Below are 17,289 nucleotides of genomic sequence, written 5' to 3' on the forward strand. Positions count from 1 at the left end.
CTTGTCACATTTTACATTCAGGAATTTTATTTTAATCTGAATATTCTTTCATCTTACTATTTCTGTTATAACTATTCATTTTTTGCTTCTCTTATCTATCTCAACATTATCAGTAAGGAGTTGTCTGATCTTTTATCTTCAAAAATTGTTTAAAAGAACAGAGAGTCCTCAGTGGTTGATACCTTTTAATGGCTAACTGAAAAGATGGTAATAATTGCAAGCTTTCGAGACTACTCAGGTCTCTTCATCAGGCATGGTATAACACAAAATCTGAAGAGTCACATATTTATACACAACAGGACTTAGAATAGTGCAGTAAAAAAAAAAAAAAAAAAAAAAAAAAAAAAAAAAAGAACAAGTTATATGAAACAGAACTATCTCTATGGCAGGGGGACAAGCTGTTCTAGCCATAAATACTGCTGCAGTTCAGTGTGAAAGTTTTATTGTCCTTTGATAAGGGTCTGGTCCAGGGCTGTGACATGCTCGGATGGTCAGAGGAGCACATCTTTTAACTGATGTTTTAACTGATGTAAAAAGACATGAATCCATGAGACACATTCATTCCTTCTCTGAATGTGTCAAAGGTCATCATAAGTTTGTACTCCCATAGTCTCCTGTCTCTCTGGGACTTGAAGTTTCCTTTCAATACCAGCAATTTCATGTCCATGATGCTGTGGTCTGGGTTACAAAAATGTTTGGCCACAGGTAGATCCATCCTTTTTTCTCTAATTGTGTGGCGGTGAGAATTCATCCTTGTCCTGAGCTGTTGTCCTGTCTCCCCTACATACAGACCCCCAGTTGGACATTTGGTACATATAATTAAGTACACCACATTGGTTGTGGTGCAGCTGAACGTACCTGGGATCTTGTAGTCCTGATGTGATCTGGGAATCTTTATCTTGTCCGTTGTCATTATTAATGGACAGGTCTTGCATTTTTTCTGGTTGCAGGGAAATGTTCCTGTTGGTGTTGGAGAGGACAGGGAGCTTCTGACAATGATGCTTCTTAGATTTGGGGGCTGTCTAAAACACAGAAGTGGGGGGTCTGGAAAAATAGATTTTAACCGGGCATCTTTTTGCAGTAATGGTTGTAGTTTCCGTGCAGCTCCTCTAAACACCTCCAGATGTGGATTGTAGGTGACTACAAGAGGGACCCGGTTGTTCTCTTCTTTGGTTTTATAATGTAGAAGATGGTTTCTTGATATTCTGGTGGCTCTTATAATCTGGTTTTCAATTGTTCTTGGGTGGTAGCCTTGATTCAAAAAGGTTTTTCTGAGGCCCTCAAGGTGATTGTCTCTATCTGTACTGTTGGAACATATCCGATTGTACCTGATAGCCTGGCTGTATACAATAGAACCAAACAAAATGGAAGTTGCTGTGCTTTCTAGAGGACTCTCATTTTGTCCGACTAAAGCTCTAGACAAAATTGAACTCTGCAGCGACATGGAAGATTACTTCAGGAGACTACGTCTGAGGGAATATTTTAGCGATGCAGATGTTTCAGAATCCTCCCAGACTGAAGGAAGACGGATCTTGACAACCAGGAAAAGATCAGATTGGACACCTCCACCAGGACGCAACCCTCATCTGGATAACTATATAGACACTTTCAGACATTTGGTAAAATCCACTTTCCTAGACACACACAGGAGGCAACCATCCAACATCAGTGCCCAGGAGAGAAGGGCCATAAAATCTTTGAAAACCAACAAAGAAATCATCATTAAACCTGCAGACAAGGGGGGTGCAATAGTCATGATGAACAAATCAGACTACATGAAGGAAGCACACAGACAACTGATGGACACACGCTACTATAAGAAATTGGAGTCTGACCCTACACAGGACTATTACAAGGAACTTAACAAGTTGGCCTCTTGTCTGCCTGACATATCCATAAGAACTGATGAACTGATACCGGTGAGTCCAAGAATAGGCACATTCTACATGCTTCCCAAAATTCACAAATCTGGAAACCCAGGAAGACCCATCATTTCATGTGTGGGCACCCTCACTGAACAAGTCTCTGGATGGGTAGAGGGTATCCTTAAACCCTTGGTAAGGGATACAACCAGCTACATCCAGGACACTACTGACCTATTGAAAAAACTATCAGCAATAGGTCCTCTTCCAGAGGGAACCATCCTTGCCACCATGGATGTGGAATCCTTGTACTCGAATATTCCACACCAGGATGGATTAAATGCTTGCAAAATTTTCCTGGAAAATACAGGAACTGATGCCAATTCTGTGGTGAAGCTTACAAAATTTATCCTCACCCATAATTACTTTAAATTTGACAATGACATATATCTACAGGAGACTGGGACTGCAATGGGAAGCAAAATGGCACCACAATATGCAAATCTTTTCATGGCCAAGCTTGAGAGTGACTTTTTATCCTCTTGTCCTATCAGGCCTCTGGCCTACTACCGTTACATTGATGATATTTTAATCATCTGGACAGAGTCTGAGGAGCAGCTGAAGACCTTCCATGAACAATTTAATCAGTTTCATCCCACCATCAACCTAACACTCAACTACTCCTGCACGGAAATCAACTTCTTGGACACCATCATTAAACTACGGAACAATGAAATACAGACATCCCTGTACAAGAAGCCAATTGACCGTCCAACATACCTGAAATGGGACAGTTTTCATCCAAAACACATAAAAAACTCTATTGTATACAGCCAGGCTATCAGGTACAATCGGATATGTTCCAACAGTACAGATAGAGACAATCACCTTGAGGGCCTCAGAAAAACCTTTTTGAATCAAGGCTACCACCCAAGAACAATTGAAAACCAGATTATAAGAGCCACCAGAATATCAAGAAACCATCTTCTACATTATAAAACCAAAGAAGAGAACAACCGGGTCCCTCTTGTAGTCACCTACAATCCACATCTGGAGGTGTTTAGAGGAGCTGCACGGAAACTACAACCATTACTGCAAAAAGATGCCCGGTTAAAATCTATTTTTCCAGACCCCCCACTTCTGTGTTTTAGACAGCCCCCAAATCTAAGAAGCATCATTGTCAGAAGCTCCCTGTCCTCTCCAACACCAACAGGAACATTTCCCTGCAACCAGAAAAAATGCAAGACCTGTCCATTAATAATGACAACGGACAAGATAAAGATTCCCAGATCACATCAGGACTACAAGATCCCAGGTACGTTCAGCTGCACCACAACCAATGTGGTGTACTTAATTATATGTACCAAATGTCCAACTGGGGGTCTGTATGTAGGGGAGACAGGACAACAGCTCAGGACAAGGATGAATTCTCACCGCCACACAATTAGAGAAAAAAGGATGGATCTACCTGTGGCCAAACATTTTTGTAACCCAGACCACAGCATCATGGACATGAAATTGCTGGTATTGAAAGGAAACTTCAAGTCCCAGAGAGACAGGAGACTATGGGAGTACAAACTTATGATGACCTTTGACACATTCAGAGAAGGAATGAATGTGTCTCATGGATTCATGTCTTTTTACATCAGTTAAAACATCAGTTAAAAGATGTGCTCCTCTGACCATCCGAGCATGTCACAGCCCTGGACCAGACCCTTATCAAAGGACAATAAAACTTTCACACTGAACTGCAGCAGTATTTATGGCTAGAACAGCTTGTCCCCCTGCCATAGAGATAGTTCTGTTTCATATAACTTGTTCTTTTTTTTTTTTTTTTTTTTTTTTTTTTTTACTGCACTATTCTAAGTCCTGTTGTGTATAAATATGTGACTCTTCAGATTTTGTGTTATACCATGCCTGATGAAGAGACCTGAGTAGTCTCGAAAGCTTGCAATTATTACCATCTTTTCAGTTAGCCATTAAAAGGTATCAACCACTGAGGACTCTCTGTTCTTTTAAACAATTTTTTTATCTCTACTGGCTAACACGGTACAAAGATATATTTTACTTGTATCAAAATGGAGGATACCAGAATGTACCGCATCTTTATGGAACTAAAGACACTTCTGAAGAAACGCGCACAACTGGACAGCGACATATTTTTCTTATCCAAATGCAAAAAGGAGAATCTGATCCCCAAAGGACTCTGGATTACAAACCCAATTCTACATACCTACAATACCCATTATGCACAAAACCTTTGTCACAGGACTTCTGAGAGACTAAGGAATCACCTTTTGCATGTCTTCTACAGCATCAAGAGTAAAATCCAGAGGGAATTTGAAACACAAAGGAAGACACTTCCAGAAAGCACAGAACAAGAAGTACAACAATACTACTACAGACTACGAACCCTTCTGATCCACAACAAGGAAAAGAAGCTACACAGACTGCGCCTCAATTCAGGACTTAATACAAACAGGTGGAGAACAAAGCCAAAACCTGACAACTTGGAAACCAAGTCCATTCAAGGCACAAAAGCATCTAACTGTGTTATCAATCTCTCGGATTACAAACCAAACAAAATGGAAGTTGCTGTGCTTTCTAGAGGACTCTCATTTTGTCCGACTAAAGCTCTAGACAAAATTGAACTCTGCAGCGACATGGAAGATTACTTCAGGAGACTACGTCTGAGGGAATATTTTAGCGATGCAGATGTTTCAGAATCCTCCCAGACTGAAGGAAGACGGATCTTGACAACCAGGAAAAGATCAGATTGGACACCTCCACCAGGACGCAACCCTCATCTGGATAACTATATAGACACTTTCAGACATTTGGTAAAATCCACTTTCCTAGACACACACAGGAGGCAACCATCCAACATCAGTGCCCAGGAGAGAAGGGCCATAAAATCTTTGAAAACCAACAAAGAAATCATCATTAAACCTGCAGACAAGGGGGGTGCAATAGTCATGATGAACAAATCAGACTACATGAAGGAAGCACACAGACAACTGATGGACACACGCTACTATAAGAAATTGGAGTCTGACCCTACACAGGACTATTACAAGGAACTTAACAAGTTGGCCTCTTGTCTGCCTGACATATCCATAAGAACTGATGAACTGATACCGGTGAGTCCAAGAATAGGCACATTCTACATGCTTCCCAAAATTCACAAATCTGGAAACCCAGGAAGACCCATCATTTCATGTGTGGGCACCCTCACTGAACAAGTCTCTGGATGGGTAGAGGGTATCCTTAAACCCTTGGTAAGGGATACAACCAGCTACATCCAGGACACTACTGACCTATTGAAAAAACTATCAGCAATAGGTCCTCTTCCAGAGGGAACCATCCTTGCCACCATGGATGTGGAATCCTTGTACTCGAATATTCCACACCAGGATGGATTAAATGCTTGCAAAATTTTCCTGGAAAATACAGGAACTGATGCCAATTCTGTGGTGAAGCTTACAAAATTTATCCTCACCCATAATTACTTTAAATTTGACAATGACATATATCTACAGGAGACTGGGACTGCAATGGGAAGCAAAATGGCACCACAATATGCAAATCTTTTCATGGCCAAGCTTGAGAGTGACTTTTTATCCTCTTGTCCTATCAGGCCTCTGGCCTACTACCGTTACATTGATGATATTTTAATCATCTGGACAGAGTCTGAGGAGCAGCTGAAGACCTTCCATGAACAATTTAATCAGTTTCATCCCACCATCAACCTAACACTCAACTACTCCTGCACGGAAATCAACTTCTTGGACACCATCATTAAACTACGGAACAATGAAATACAGACATCCCTGTACAAGAAGCCAATTGACCGTCCAACATACCTGAAATGGGACAGTTTTCATCCAAAACACATAAAAAACTCTATTGTATACAGCCAGGCTATCAGGTACAATCGGATATGTTCCAACAGTACAGATAGAGACAATCACCTTGAGGGCCTCAGAAAAACCTTTTTGAATCAAGGCTACCACCCAAGAACAATTGAAAACCAGATTATAAGAGCCACCAGAATATCAAGAAACCATCTTCTACATTATAAAACCAAAGAAGAGAACAACCGGGTCCCTCTTGTAGTCACCTACAATCCACATCTGGAGGTGTTTAGAGGAGCTGCACGGAAACTACAACCATTACTGCAAAAAGATGCCCGGTTAAAATCTATTTTTCCAGACCCCCCACTTCTGTGTTTTAGACAGCCCCCAAATCTAAGAAGCATCATTGTCAGAAGCTCCCTGTCCTCTCCAACACCAACAGGAACATTTCCCTGCAACCAGAAAAAATGCAAGACCTGTCCATTAATAATGACAACGGACAAGATAAAGATTCCCAGATCACATCAGGACTACAAGATCCCAGGTACGTTCAGCTGCACCACAACCAATGTGGTGTACTTAATTATATGTACCAAATGTCCAACTGGGGGTCTGTATGTAGGGGAGACAGGACAACAGCTCAGGACAAGGATGAATTCTCACCGCCACACAATTAGAGAAAAAAGGATGGATCTACCTGTGGCCAAACATTTTTGTAACCCAGACCACAGCATCATGGACATGAAATTGCTGGTATTGAAAGGAAACTTCAAGTCCCAGAGAGACAGGAGACTATGGGAGTACAAACTTATGATGACCTTTGACACATTCAGAGAAGGAATGAATGTGTCTCATGGATTCATGTCTTTTTACATCAGTTAAAACATCAGTTAAAAGATGTGCTCCTCTGACCATCCGAGCATGTCACAGCCCTGGACCAGACCCTTATCAAAGGACAATAAAACTTTCACACTGAACTGCAGCAGTATTTATGGCTAGAACAGCTTGTCCCCCTGCCATAGAGATAGTTCTGTTTCATATAACTTGTTCTTTTTTTTTTTTTTTTTTTTTTTTTTTTTTTTTTTTACTGCACTATTCTAAGTCCTGTTGTGTATAAATATGTGACTCTTCAGATTTTGTGTTATACCATGCCTGATGAAGAGACCTGAGTAGTCTCGAAAGCTTGCAATTATTACCATCTTTTCAGTTAGCCATTAAAAGGTATCAACCACTGAGGACTCTCTGTTCTTTTAAACAATTTTTTTATCTCTACTGGCTAACACGGTACAAAGATATATTTTACTTTTATCTTCAGGAATGCATTTCTCCACAGTCTCCTAAGGGGCGGGTGGGTTGGTGGGTTCACCCATGATGATTAACAGCTTAGGCCAACAGCATGGCTGCACCATTGACCCACATTATGGTCACTATCGCACTGTAAGCAGAGACAGCTTTCCTTCTGCAGCAATGGAGACAAACTGAAGTTGGCTTGGTTCAAAGATCTACCGCAAAGAGCTTATAAGCGCTGAGCTCTTCGCATAGGAGACCAGCCACTGCTGATAGACTGCAGTGGCGGCTGGTAAAATAGACAATAAGAAGGATAGAGTTAAAACCCCCTCTGTTCTTGAGAAAGGATAGGATTTTGCAATTTGCAAATGTCACGCTGTACTCTAAGATGTACAATAGCAGTACAGCGCAGTAATGTGGGACTGAGAGGATTCCTGAAACTATCTGAGAAGGTAGTTAGTTGGTAAACCACTAGGGGGCGTAAAAGTGGAGGAAACGTATGAGCAGGGAATTCCCTAGCAGAGGTAATACTAGTCAAGCCCACCAGATGGCAGTAGAATCGTCAGAAAGCCGTGTCACAACATGAGGTCTTGTAAGTGCACAAGGGCAAAGTCTAAACGTAGTCAGAGGGAAGCAAATAGTCAGTAGCCGGGAAATCAGAGCCTAGAAGCGAGGGGGAGTGGGAAGACAAGACAGAATTAAGGTAAACAGATAAGGAACGAACAGGGAGACAGCGGGAGAGACACTGATGGAAACAGACAACAGAGGAGGTTAACAGGTCAGGTGAACACGGAGGTCAGGAGGGGGCAGGCAGACAACAGGTCACTCAAGAGCAGAACACAGCAGAGCCAGAAGTATCACTGGTGAAGTCCAAGAGAAACAGTGCCCTAATAAAGCAGCCTGACCTCCAGAACGAAGGAAGAAAGGATTAACCCCTAACGTGACTTGCATCAGAAGTGAAACTAAAAAAAGGCTCAGCTCCAGCTGAGCCAGGAGTCAATCATGACAGCAATCTTATCTATTTAAGACAATTAGACAACTCCTTAACATATACTTAACACTTGTCTATCTTTGGTTTGGAATAAAATTCCTATATCTAAGATTTAAATCATTCCTGCTGTTTGAGATGACTTCTCAGAATAAGCTTTAGCGTGTGTTTACAATAATAACATTTCTGTCCATTACATGCATGCATTGTGCACTTTTCATCAGTTTTCCCATTATCATTAACTAACTCTAATTTTCATTGGTGTATAAGCTAGTCGGTGGAGACTAGTTGATGTGACGTCTCTAAAACAAGAGGGCACTGAGAGAAGAAGGATCCACACCCTACGGTATCTATGTAGCGCTTGTCCAGAAGCAATGGAAACATTGAGCACATTATACAACATTACTGAGCAATGTGGCCCTGGGATGACATAAAACATGTACTAGAAAGTGGCAACACAGTTCGTGTGTGCCTAATTTTTTCATTTTATGCCTTCCTCATTCTAACACCTCCCCACACCCATCTGTATAAAGTTCAACAGACAGCTGTAATCTGATCTCTCAGTAAGCTGGGAGAAACGAATTTTGACTGGGGCAGATTTTAGCTGCTTTTAAAGATTGAATGATGAGGTAAGGAGCCAGGGGGGTGCTGGTTAGTAAGAAAAAAAGTCACATATTTCTGATAAGATGTATAACAAAGTTTCACTTATACTATACACTTATAAAGTGCAAAGTTTGTAGAATTGACATTGCCAATTATTCCTGTGCTAGTTTATCCTAGTTAGTGATAAAATGTAATTAAACTTGTTAAACAGAAAACAATCTGAAGCTGGCAGAGGAGCAGCTGATCGTGCAAAACATTGCAACTGACAAAGTAGAAAAAAATACAAGACTTCAAAGAACAACAAATTGTACAAACTACTCAAAGACAAATAAATTGATTAAAACAATCAAAGATTTATCAATTATTCTTACAACAAGCCCTTTCCTGAAAATTTAGTCTGAAATACAAAATTGTGAACATATTGTCCATCTGTCCATCTATCAAGGCCAGCTGCAGTCTACAATGTACTCTCAAAGGGATTGTCTGCTACTTGGACAATCCCATATCATTCCCCATAAAAATAAAGCCTATACTCACCTCTGGTTCTGGTGTGGTTTCAGTGATGACGGAACTCACATTCCCATGTAACAATGATATGACACGCGATCCCCGCAACCAAACAGGGTGGGCTTCTCTCTCCATCTGCCTTTGTACGGTTAAGTAATTAACAGTAAGTGAGCGCTGCGGCTGCCATTGACTTCCTGTTAATTACTTAACCGTGCTAAGACAGGGAGAAGGAAGCCCGCCTTGAATGGTCGTGGGGCTTAATGTGTCATAATAATGTCACATTAGCCCCGGGAATGCGATTTTCAACATTGCTCAAACCACACCAGCACCGGAGGTGAGTATAGGCTGTGTTATTTTTATGGGGGTACACATAGGGAATGAGAAGTGGTTGTCCAGGCACTGGACAAACCCTTTAATACAAACTGCCACACCAAACAAACAAAATACATCATGAGCTAATGGTCCCAGGAGAGACAAGTAATTAAGTTCAAGTGTAAAGAGCCCAAAATAATTTCATATATACAATAAATTCTCAACAAAAACAAATGATATTTGGTAGCAGAAAATACATTGCAAGCTTAATTTATATATATATATATATATATATATATATATATATATATATATATATATATATATATATAATATGAGTAAAGTATAAACTAAAAACCCTTAATAACTCAACACATGTTTCACGATAAGTTTTTAAAAGGAGTTTATAGGGGTCATCGTTTTTACACTTCTATGAAACTGACCAAATTATATCATTATAATTGCACTTAGATGCCTATAAATTCTTCACTATAAGGTATTGAACTAAGCATTTAGTGAGTTACCATGCAAAATTCATGATGACAAAAACGCTGTGTGAATACATTAGTGTTCAGTAATAAAAGGTGGCACTAATATAAAATGTAAAAACAAAATGAGAACATAACTTACAAGTAGTAAACACTTACAGGGAAAACAAAAGGAATCAATAACGATAAGTCTTTCCCAGGAAATCTGTCTCTAACCCCAGATCCCATAGTGTATGACAGCAAAAGAATTTCTAGAAAAGCATTATTTTCTGCAAAGCAAGTACTAAAAACCGGAATCATTTACCTTGTTTACTTTCTTATTGCTTCGAAAAAATCCAAAGATTCCCTTTTTCTCCTTTTCGGTTGTGTCGCTGTTTGAGGAAAGGTTCCGATTCTTTTCTGTAAAGAGTAATGCAGTCAGGACTGAAGCCAAACAACAGATCAAACAATTTCCAAATATATTATCTACTAATTATAATAACTGTAGAGGTAAATAGAAGCATGGCATACCGATAAAAGCTTGCTTTCACCCCACTGCCTTCTTACGTGTGTACCTTAAACCTTTGCTGTGGAGCAACTAAAACACCTCATTGGAAACTTGTACTTTACTTTTACAAGGTGGACTTTGCAAGGCAGATTAGCTACAATTGATGCTTAGCCTAAGTGCAAGGTCCCGATAATAAACATGAGCTGTAAACTCTTTTATAATATCAGCGCAGGTTTTTATGTTCTCTAGATGTTTAAAAAGACAGGTAACAATTTTAAATAGATTACAAGCCCTGTGAGGATAATCACTCCAGCTAATCTATAATCACAGGTACATACAACAACTGCAATTTTGGAACCAAGCAATGATTAGGCTTCAGACATGTTTTTTACACAAATAGAACGCATACCCTTTTTAAACTATAGCATTGTTTACATTACTGATTTTTACAGATCATGGGTCTCAGTTTTTGGTTTGAGTCACAGATAAAAATTAGTCATGGAAGTTTATGGGTCCATGAAAAATCAGTGACAGCACATGGATACTAATTCTCTCCATTGTAAACCAAATGAGATCCAAAATACTGATGAAAATCATACTGTTTTTCTTGTTTGTGGAAATCACTGACATCTAAAAAAGGCCTTACAAAATGAAAATAATAAAATAAAATAATGTGGCAAAGTAGGTCAGAGCTATAATTGGGTACTAAGGGCCCGATTCATCCATTCTTTTATGCCAAAAAAGTGTCATGAAAGCTGTGAAAATCCACAAAAATTGGTGCAATTTGGAGTTGCGAACAAATATGAAAAAAGTCCCTGTATTTAACAAGTTAAAAACACTATTTATTAAATATGCATTACAGAACAATTATAGAACCAAAAACATATATTAAAAATAATGGTATACAAGTATGTATATGTGCTGATGAGTAAGAAACCCTAAGCGGGCAAAGAATTGTCCCTGCCTAGCGGTTGGCACCCTGATAAGCAACGTAAGAGACTGTCGCCCCTGGTCCTCATCGTCTGACCCTGCTGATCCCCTGTATATCCCTATACTCATCAAATGCTACCCCCGACAGGCATATTATGCCACAGGAACATAGTGTGATGCTAACATTTATTATTACAATAAACACAAGACAATGATGCAGGGTAGTAGACATTGATAGCCCATAATATAGATAGTAAAGGGGAGATCAATGTCTACTACCCTGCATCATTTCCTGTTACCATTTACTATTTCCCCTGCTTACTACTCATCGACACATGTGCATACTTGTATGCCATTACTTTCAATATATAGTTTTAGTTCTATAATTATTGTTTAAGGCATATCTAATAGATAAGATTGTTTTTACTTTGTTAAATACAGGGTTTTTTTAATGTTAGTCTGCCTTACTGGTTCCCTTAAAGAGTAACTGTCGTTTTAATTTTTATTTCATAAATCAATAATGCACATAAAAATATGTAACTTTATAATATTTCTTATCAGACAAATTTGCTTCTTTCTCTGCCGGAATTGATCAGTCATTATCAAAATTCTCCATTCTGATGTAAAATCTGTATTCAGTAAAGAGTTTCCAATTACTGAGATAGGAGATGGTGGATACTGTGACAATGAAAGGAAGGCGGACCTAGAGACAGAAAAAAGAGCTAGATACAGAGGGAGGAGCAATAGGCAGAGGGAGGAGCTAGAGACAGAGAAAATAGCTAAGTACAGAGGGAGGAGCAATAGGCAGAGGGAGGAGCTAGAGACAGAGAAAAGAGCTAAATACAGAGGGAGGAGCAATAGGCAGAGGAAGGAGCTAGAGACAGAGAAAAAAGCTAATTACAGAGGGAGGAACAATAGGCAGAGGGAGGAGCTAGAGACAGAGAAAAGAGCTAAATACAGAGGGAGGAGCAATAGGCAGAGGGAGACGCTAGATACAGAGAGAAGAGCTAGATACAAAGGGAGGAGCAATAGGCAAAGAGAGGAGCTAGATACAGAGAGAAGAGCTAGATACAAAGGGAGGAGCAATAGGCAAAGAGAGGAGCTAGATACAGAGAGAAGAGATAGATACAAAGGGAGGAGCAATAGACAGAGGGAGGAGCTAGATACAGAGAGAAGAGATATATACAGAGGGAGGAGCAATAGGCAAAGAGGGGAGCTAGATACAGAGAGAAGAGCTCGATACAAAGGGAGGAGCAATAGGCAAAGAGAGGAGCTAGATACAGAGAGAAGAGCTAGATACAAAAGGAGGAGCAATAGGCAGAGGGAGGAGCTAGATACAGAGAAAAGAGCTATATACAGAGGGAGGAGCAATAGACAGAGGGAGGAGCTATAGGCAGAAGGAGGAGCTAGAGACAGAGAGAAGAGATAGATACAAAGGGAGGAGCAATAGACAGAGGGAGGAGCTAGATACAGAGAGAAGAGATATATACAGAGGGAGGAGCAATAGGCAAAGAGGGGAGCTAGATACATCGAGAAGAGCTCGATACAAAGGGAGGAGCAATAGGCAAAGAGAGGAGCTAGATACAGAGAGAAGAGCTAGATACAAAAGGAGGAGCAATGGGCAGAGGGAGGAGCTAGATACGGAGAAAAGAGCTATATACAGAGGGAGGAGCAATAGACAGAGGGAGGAGCTATAGGCAGAAGGAGGAGCTAGAGACAGAGAGAAGAGCTAGATACAAAGGGAGGAGCAATAGACAGGGAGAAGCTAGAGACAGCAAAAAGAGGGAGGAGTAATATGCAGAGGGAGGAGCTATAGGCAGAGGGAGGAGCTAGATACAGAGCTCCGCCACTTCCTCCCTCTTCTATCTACATAGAATCTCATCAGTAACAGCTGCCATCTCCTATCTCAGTAATGGAAAGTCTTCACTGAATACAGATTTTACCTCAGAATTGAGAATTTTGATAATGACTGATAAATTCTGGCAGAGAAAAAGCAAATTTGTCTGAGAAGAAATATTACAAAGTTGTTTATTTTCGTGTGTACTATGGATTTATGAAATAAAAATGAAAACAACAATTATGTAAGCAAATCAAGATTATTGTTAACATATTTGCAACTTAGAGTTGTGTGAAAAATTTTGAAATGTTGGTGTTTTCACAACAGTTTTTTCAGGATCACTAAAATGGGCGAAGCTGTAGTGGGGCGGGGCTTCACAGAGGCGCAACACCTCAACTCGTCTAAGGTGTGATGCTCCTTATGCCGGTAATCTGTCTGATTTCTGGCATAGCGTACGGAATCTTGTGCCATTCGTCAGACTCTCCTGATTCATTAGGAGGTGCGCACCTCTTAATGAATCAGGGTTGTCTGACTCCTACATGCCACGTCATCAGGAGAATCCAAAGAAATCACCATTCTTAATGAATCAAACAGAAAATCCATATATCAATTAATATTATTTATATTAGGCTATAGCCACGGATTCTATCCTGTTTATTTGCTATTTCTATAGTGGCATCCTTATATATTTGTTAGTTACGATATGGTCTGGGTGCTTATAAAATATACATTACACGCAGCCTGGATACTTAATATTTATTGCTTTAGCATTTATTCTCTACATTCTGATTTTCAATAACTAATTGTACAAAAGTCTATATTGCATTATAAAATAGTGTGATTGAATCTGAAACATTACTAAGCTAAAATAATATATGTAGTGAAGCAGAATGAAGAGTTTTAGATAAACTAAACATAAAAATAGACAAGAATAAGTTCAAATCTTATGTAAACATGTTTGGAAAAGATTCTAGTATGTTCCTTGAACATATCCATCAGTGCACATAACATGCCCCAAAAGAATGCCCTTCAGATCGGGCCAGCATGTCTTTGCATACTTTTTATTACTTTTGCATACTTTTTATTACTTTATTACAAAGTTTAGTCTGCTGCACTTGTTTTACAATGGCAGTTAATGAGCGATGTATGCAAGGTATGTTAATACAGTAACATATTGTCAGAGATCTATAGGAGATATTTATGCCATCTGCATCCTCTTCACTAATATGCTTGCCAGAGGAAAATGTGTCTAGTTGTGACGTGCATTTGGTAGACCTATTGCTCGGATGGCTTGTGCCAGTGATGATATTGCTTCTGATGCTTGCAACCAGCGTCCACATTCTTAGCCATGGTATGTTTTTTTTTTCTTTTACACTACCGTGTCTTTTGCCATTGCCACTATTTCTTTTACCAATCATGCTGAACACTATAATAAACAATTAATAATTAATTTGACAATTATTTCAAACCCAATTAATCAATCATTGCCAAAAAGTAAATAACATAAAGAGGTTGGCCACTACTTTTACATTGACAGCCTAAACTTGGTATAGGTTATCAAGGTCTGATTGTCGGGGGTTTGACACCCTGCAGTATGCAGCTCAGTTACAGAGCTGCTCCATCAATTGATAGCAGCCACGGCCGGGTACTGCACATCCACCTCCCATTCAAATCAATAAGAGGTGGATGCACAATACCCAGCCTCGGCCACTATGAGAGGGCAGGGCAGCTACGGAACTGAGCATTTCTGGCTGTATGCTGCCGCTGCTGGGACCCAGAACCGCTGATCCGCAGAGGTGGCAGGTGTCAGACCATGGATGATCAGACATTGAGGACCTATTCTATATATAGGCTATTCATATAAACGTAGTGGACAACCTCTTTAAATGCTATGTAGGTACATGGTCATAAAGCAAAGTGTGTCAGCAGTCCTCAGTATAGGGCTAGCGTGTATGATTGTCAAATTGGACTAATAAAATAGGTGTACAAAAACAGACTTACACAGTTAAATGTTCACGTTTTAAAATAAAAAACTTAACAATAGTCAACTGTTTCCAAAAAATGAGAATACAAAAAGTTAAAAGGTTATCGATGACATTTTTTGCATCTGGATGGGCACAGAGGACACCCTAATTCATTTCTGGTCTATCTCAATTCTATTAGACCAGAATTACAATTTACAATCAAATATGACAGTTCTCGTATTGCTTTAGACACCATAATCTTAAAAAACTTATATTCTAAACCAACTGACTGCAATAGTTTACTTGACTTTACGAGCTGTCATCCAAAAGCTACCAAAACCAGCTTACCCAACTCAGTACCATAGAGTTTCCCATATTGTTTCAGACAGGTCTGTGTTGAGCACCAAATATAAGTAAAACCCACATACTCAAATGATGAAGAGAGGGAGAATGTAAGAAAAGTGTTTTTTATTGACAAACTTCAAAAATGTGAACCCTAAACAGAAGCAGGGTGTTGCTTCTGTTTAGGGTTCACATTTTTGCAGTTTGTCAATAAAAAAACACTTTGCATACATTCTCCCTCTCTTCATCATTTGAGTGCATGGGTTTTACTTATATTTTGTACTACTATTTACCCAGAGCACCTAGTCTATGACAGTCTGAGCCAGACTTTATCTTTTATACTGTGTTGAGCACCAGACTTGACGAGATGGCAAGTAAGTTTCAGTAACATCACTACCCCCCTAAATTACTGAAGGAAGAAAAAAAACAGGATTCTATCATACAACACAACACCAACAACAACCCAACACCCTAAATTCATGTGACTAAGCCAGAACGCATACCTTTTGTACACTCTTTCCACCCATTGATGCCAAATCCATTCATTGGCCCATACTTTCTAAATCATATCCTGACATTGAAGCCTTTCCGCTCCCCAGCCCTGATGTGCACCAAGAGGGCACCCAATATTAAGGATAAATGAATCCGAGTAGACATAGGCAGCAGCAATAAATTACCCAGACAACTGTTTCTGCTGTGTCACTTTTCCCTGTTCCTTCACCTGTCCATCACCTGTCTGTATAAATAAAACACAAGTGCATGAAATTCTCTGGAGAGTGTGGTGTATTCTATAATCGAATATTATTGGGGGTATCATATCCCGTCTACCAGCACCCATCTACCCAGGCTGTGTGCACACTAAATTATCCCTGCAACAGAAAGCAAAGTGTGTCAGCAGGCCTCAGTATAGGGGTATCGTGTTTGGTTGTCAAATTGGACTACTAAAATTGGTGTGCAGTTAAATGTTCACGTTTTTAAAAAACAAATTACCAAAATTCAACCCATTTCCAAAAAATTAGATTAGAAAAGGCTAAGTATGTAGACATCCAATATACAGTATCTGTAACAGGTGTATTGGTTTTCGTTTGGCATCTAAAGACATAAAATTTAAGTAGTACAATAGATGTGGGGGGAAAAAAATCATTGTTTGCAACATACATACTTTTTGTGAGGAAGACACTAGCATTCTCTTGTATGTTTAAAAAAATAATTATTTCACTTTTACAAAAAGGATTACATGAGAAATGAAAAACTTAGTACAGTTGCTAGCGACAGCGTTTCTTTCCTTACGAGTTCTGCCGTGTGCCCAAACAGTATTTTTCGACCGCATATCAGGTACTGACATATTTCCGAGCGATTGCTGTACAAATATTGATGTCCGCTTTCTTCTATTTCCCCTTATACACGTGAGATATTTGGGGTTAAAACAACATTTTTGTGATAAATTGAAATTTTTCATTTTCACGTCTCAGTGTTATAAACTTCTGAGAAGCAATTATGGGTCTAAAAAGATTACTACATCTCTAGATAAATTCCTTGAGGGGTATGGTTTACAAAATGGGTCACTTGTAGAGGGTTTGTTCTGTTTCGGTACCATGGGGCCTCTGCAAATACAACATGGTGTCCACAATAAATTCAAGCTATAATTGTGGTTCAAAGTTCAATAGTGCTTCTTCCTCTGGAGCCCTGCTTTGTGCCAAAACAGTTATTTTCAACTAGATATGGTGTATTGGTCTACTTAGGAATAATTGTTTTACAAATTCTGGGGTCCATTTTTTCCTTGTTAACTTTGTGAAAATGAAAAATTTGGACCTTAAACAATATTTTT

At 39.4% G+C, this 17,289-nt stretch overlaps 1 protein-coding gene across 3 annotated transcripts in view; it reads right to left on the minus strand.

Annotated features, from left to right (window-relative positions):
- COBL (cordon-bleu WH2 repeat protein) overlaps positions 1-17,289 on the minus strand; it is a 593,805-nt gene that overhangs the window by 234,415 nt on the left and 342,101 nt on the right. For all 3 annotated transcript variants that reach the window (XM_075315047.1, XM_075315048.1, XM_075315046.1), the window contains one exon: positions 10,206-10,300. In XM_075315047.1, the coding sequence (XP_075171162.1) occupies positions 10,206-10,300 (95 nt within the window). The remainder of the gene's footprint in view (positions 1-10,205; positions 10,301-17,289) is intronic.

The sequence above is a fragment of the Anomaloglossus baeobatrachus genome, chromosome 6, assembly GCF_048569485.1.
Source record: "Anomaloglossus baeobatrachus isolate aAnoBae1 chromosome 6, aAnoBae1.hap1, whole genome shotgun sequence".
In the NCBI taxonomy this organism is placed as follows: domain Eukaryota; kingdom Metazoa; phylum Chordata; class Amphibia; order Anura; family Aromobatidae; genus Anomaloglossus; species Anomaloglossus baeobatrachus.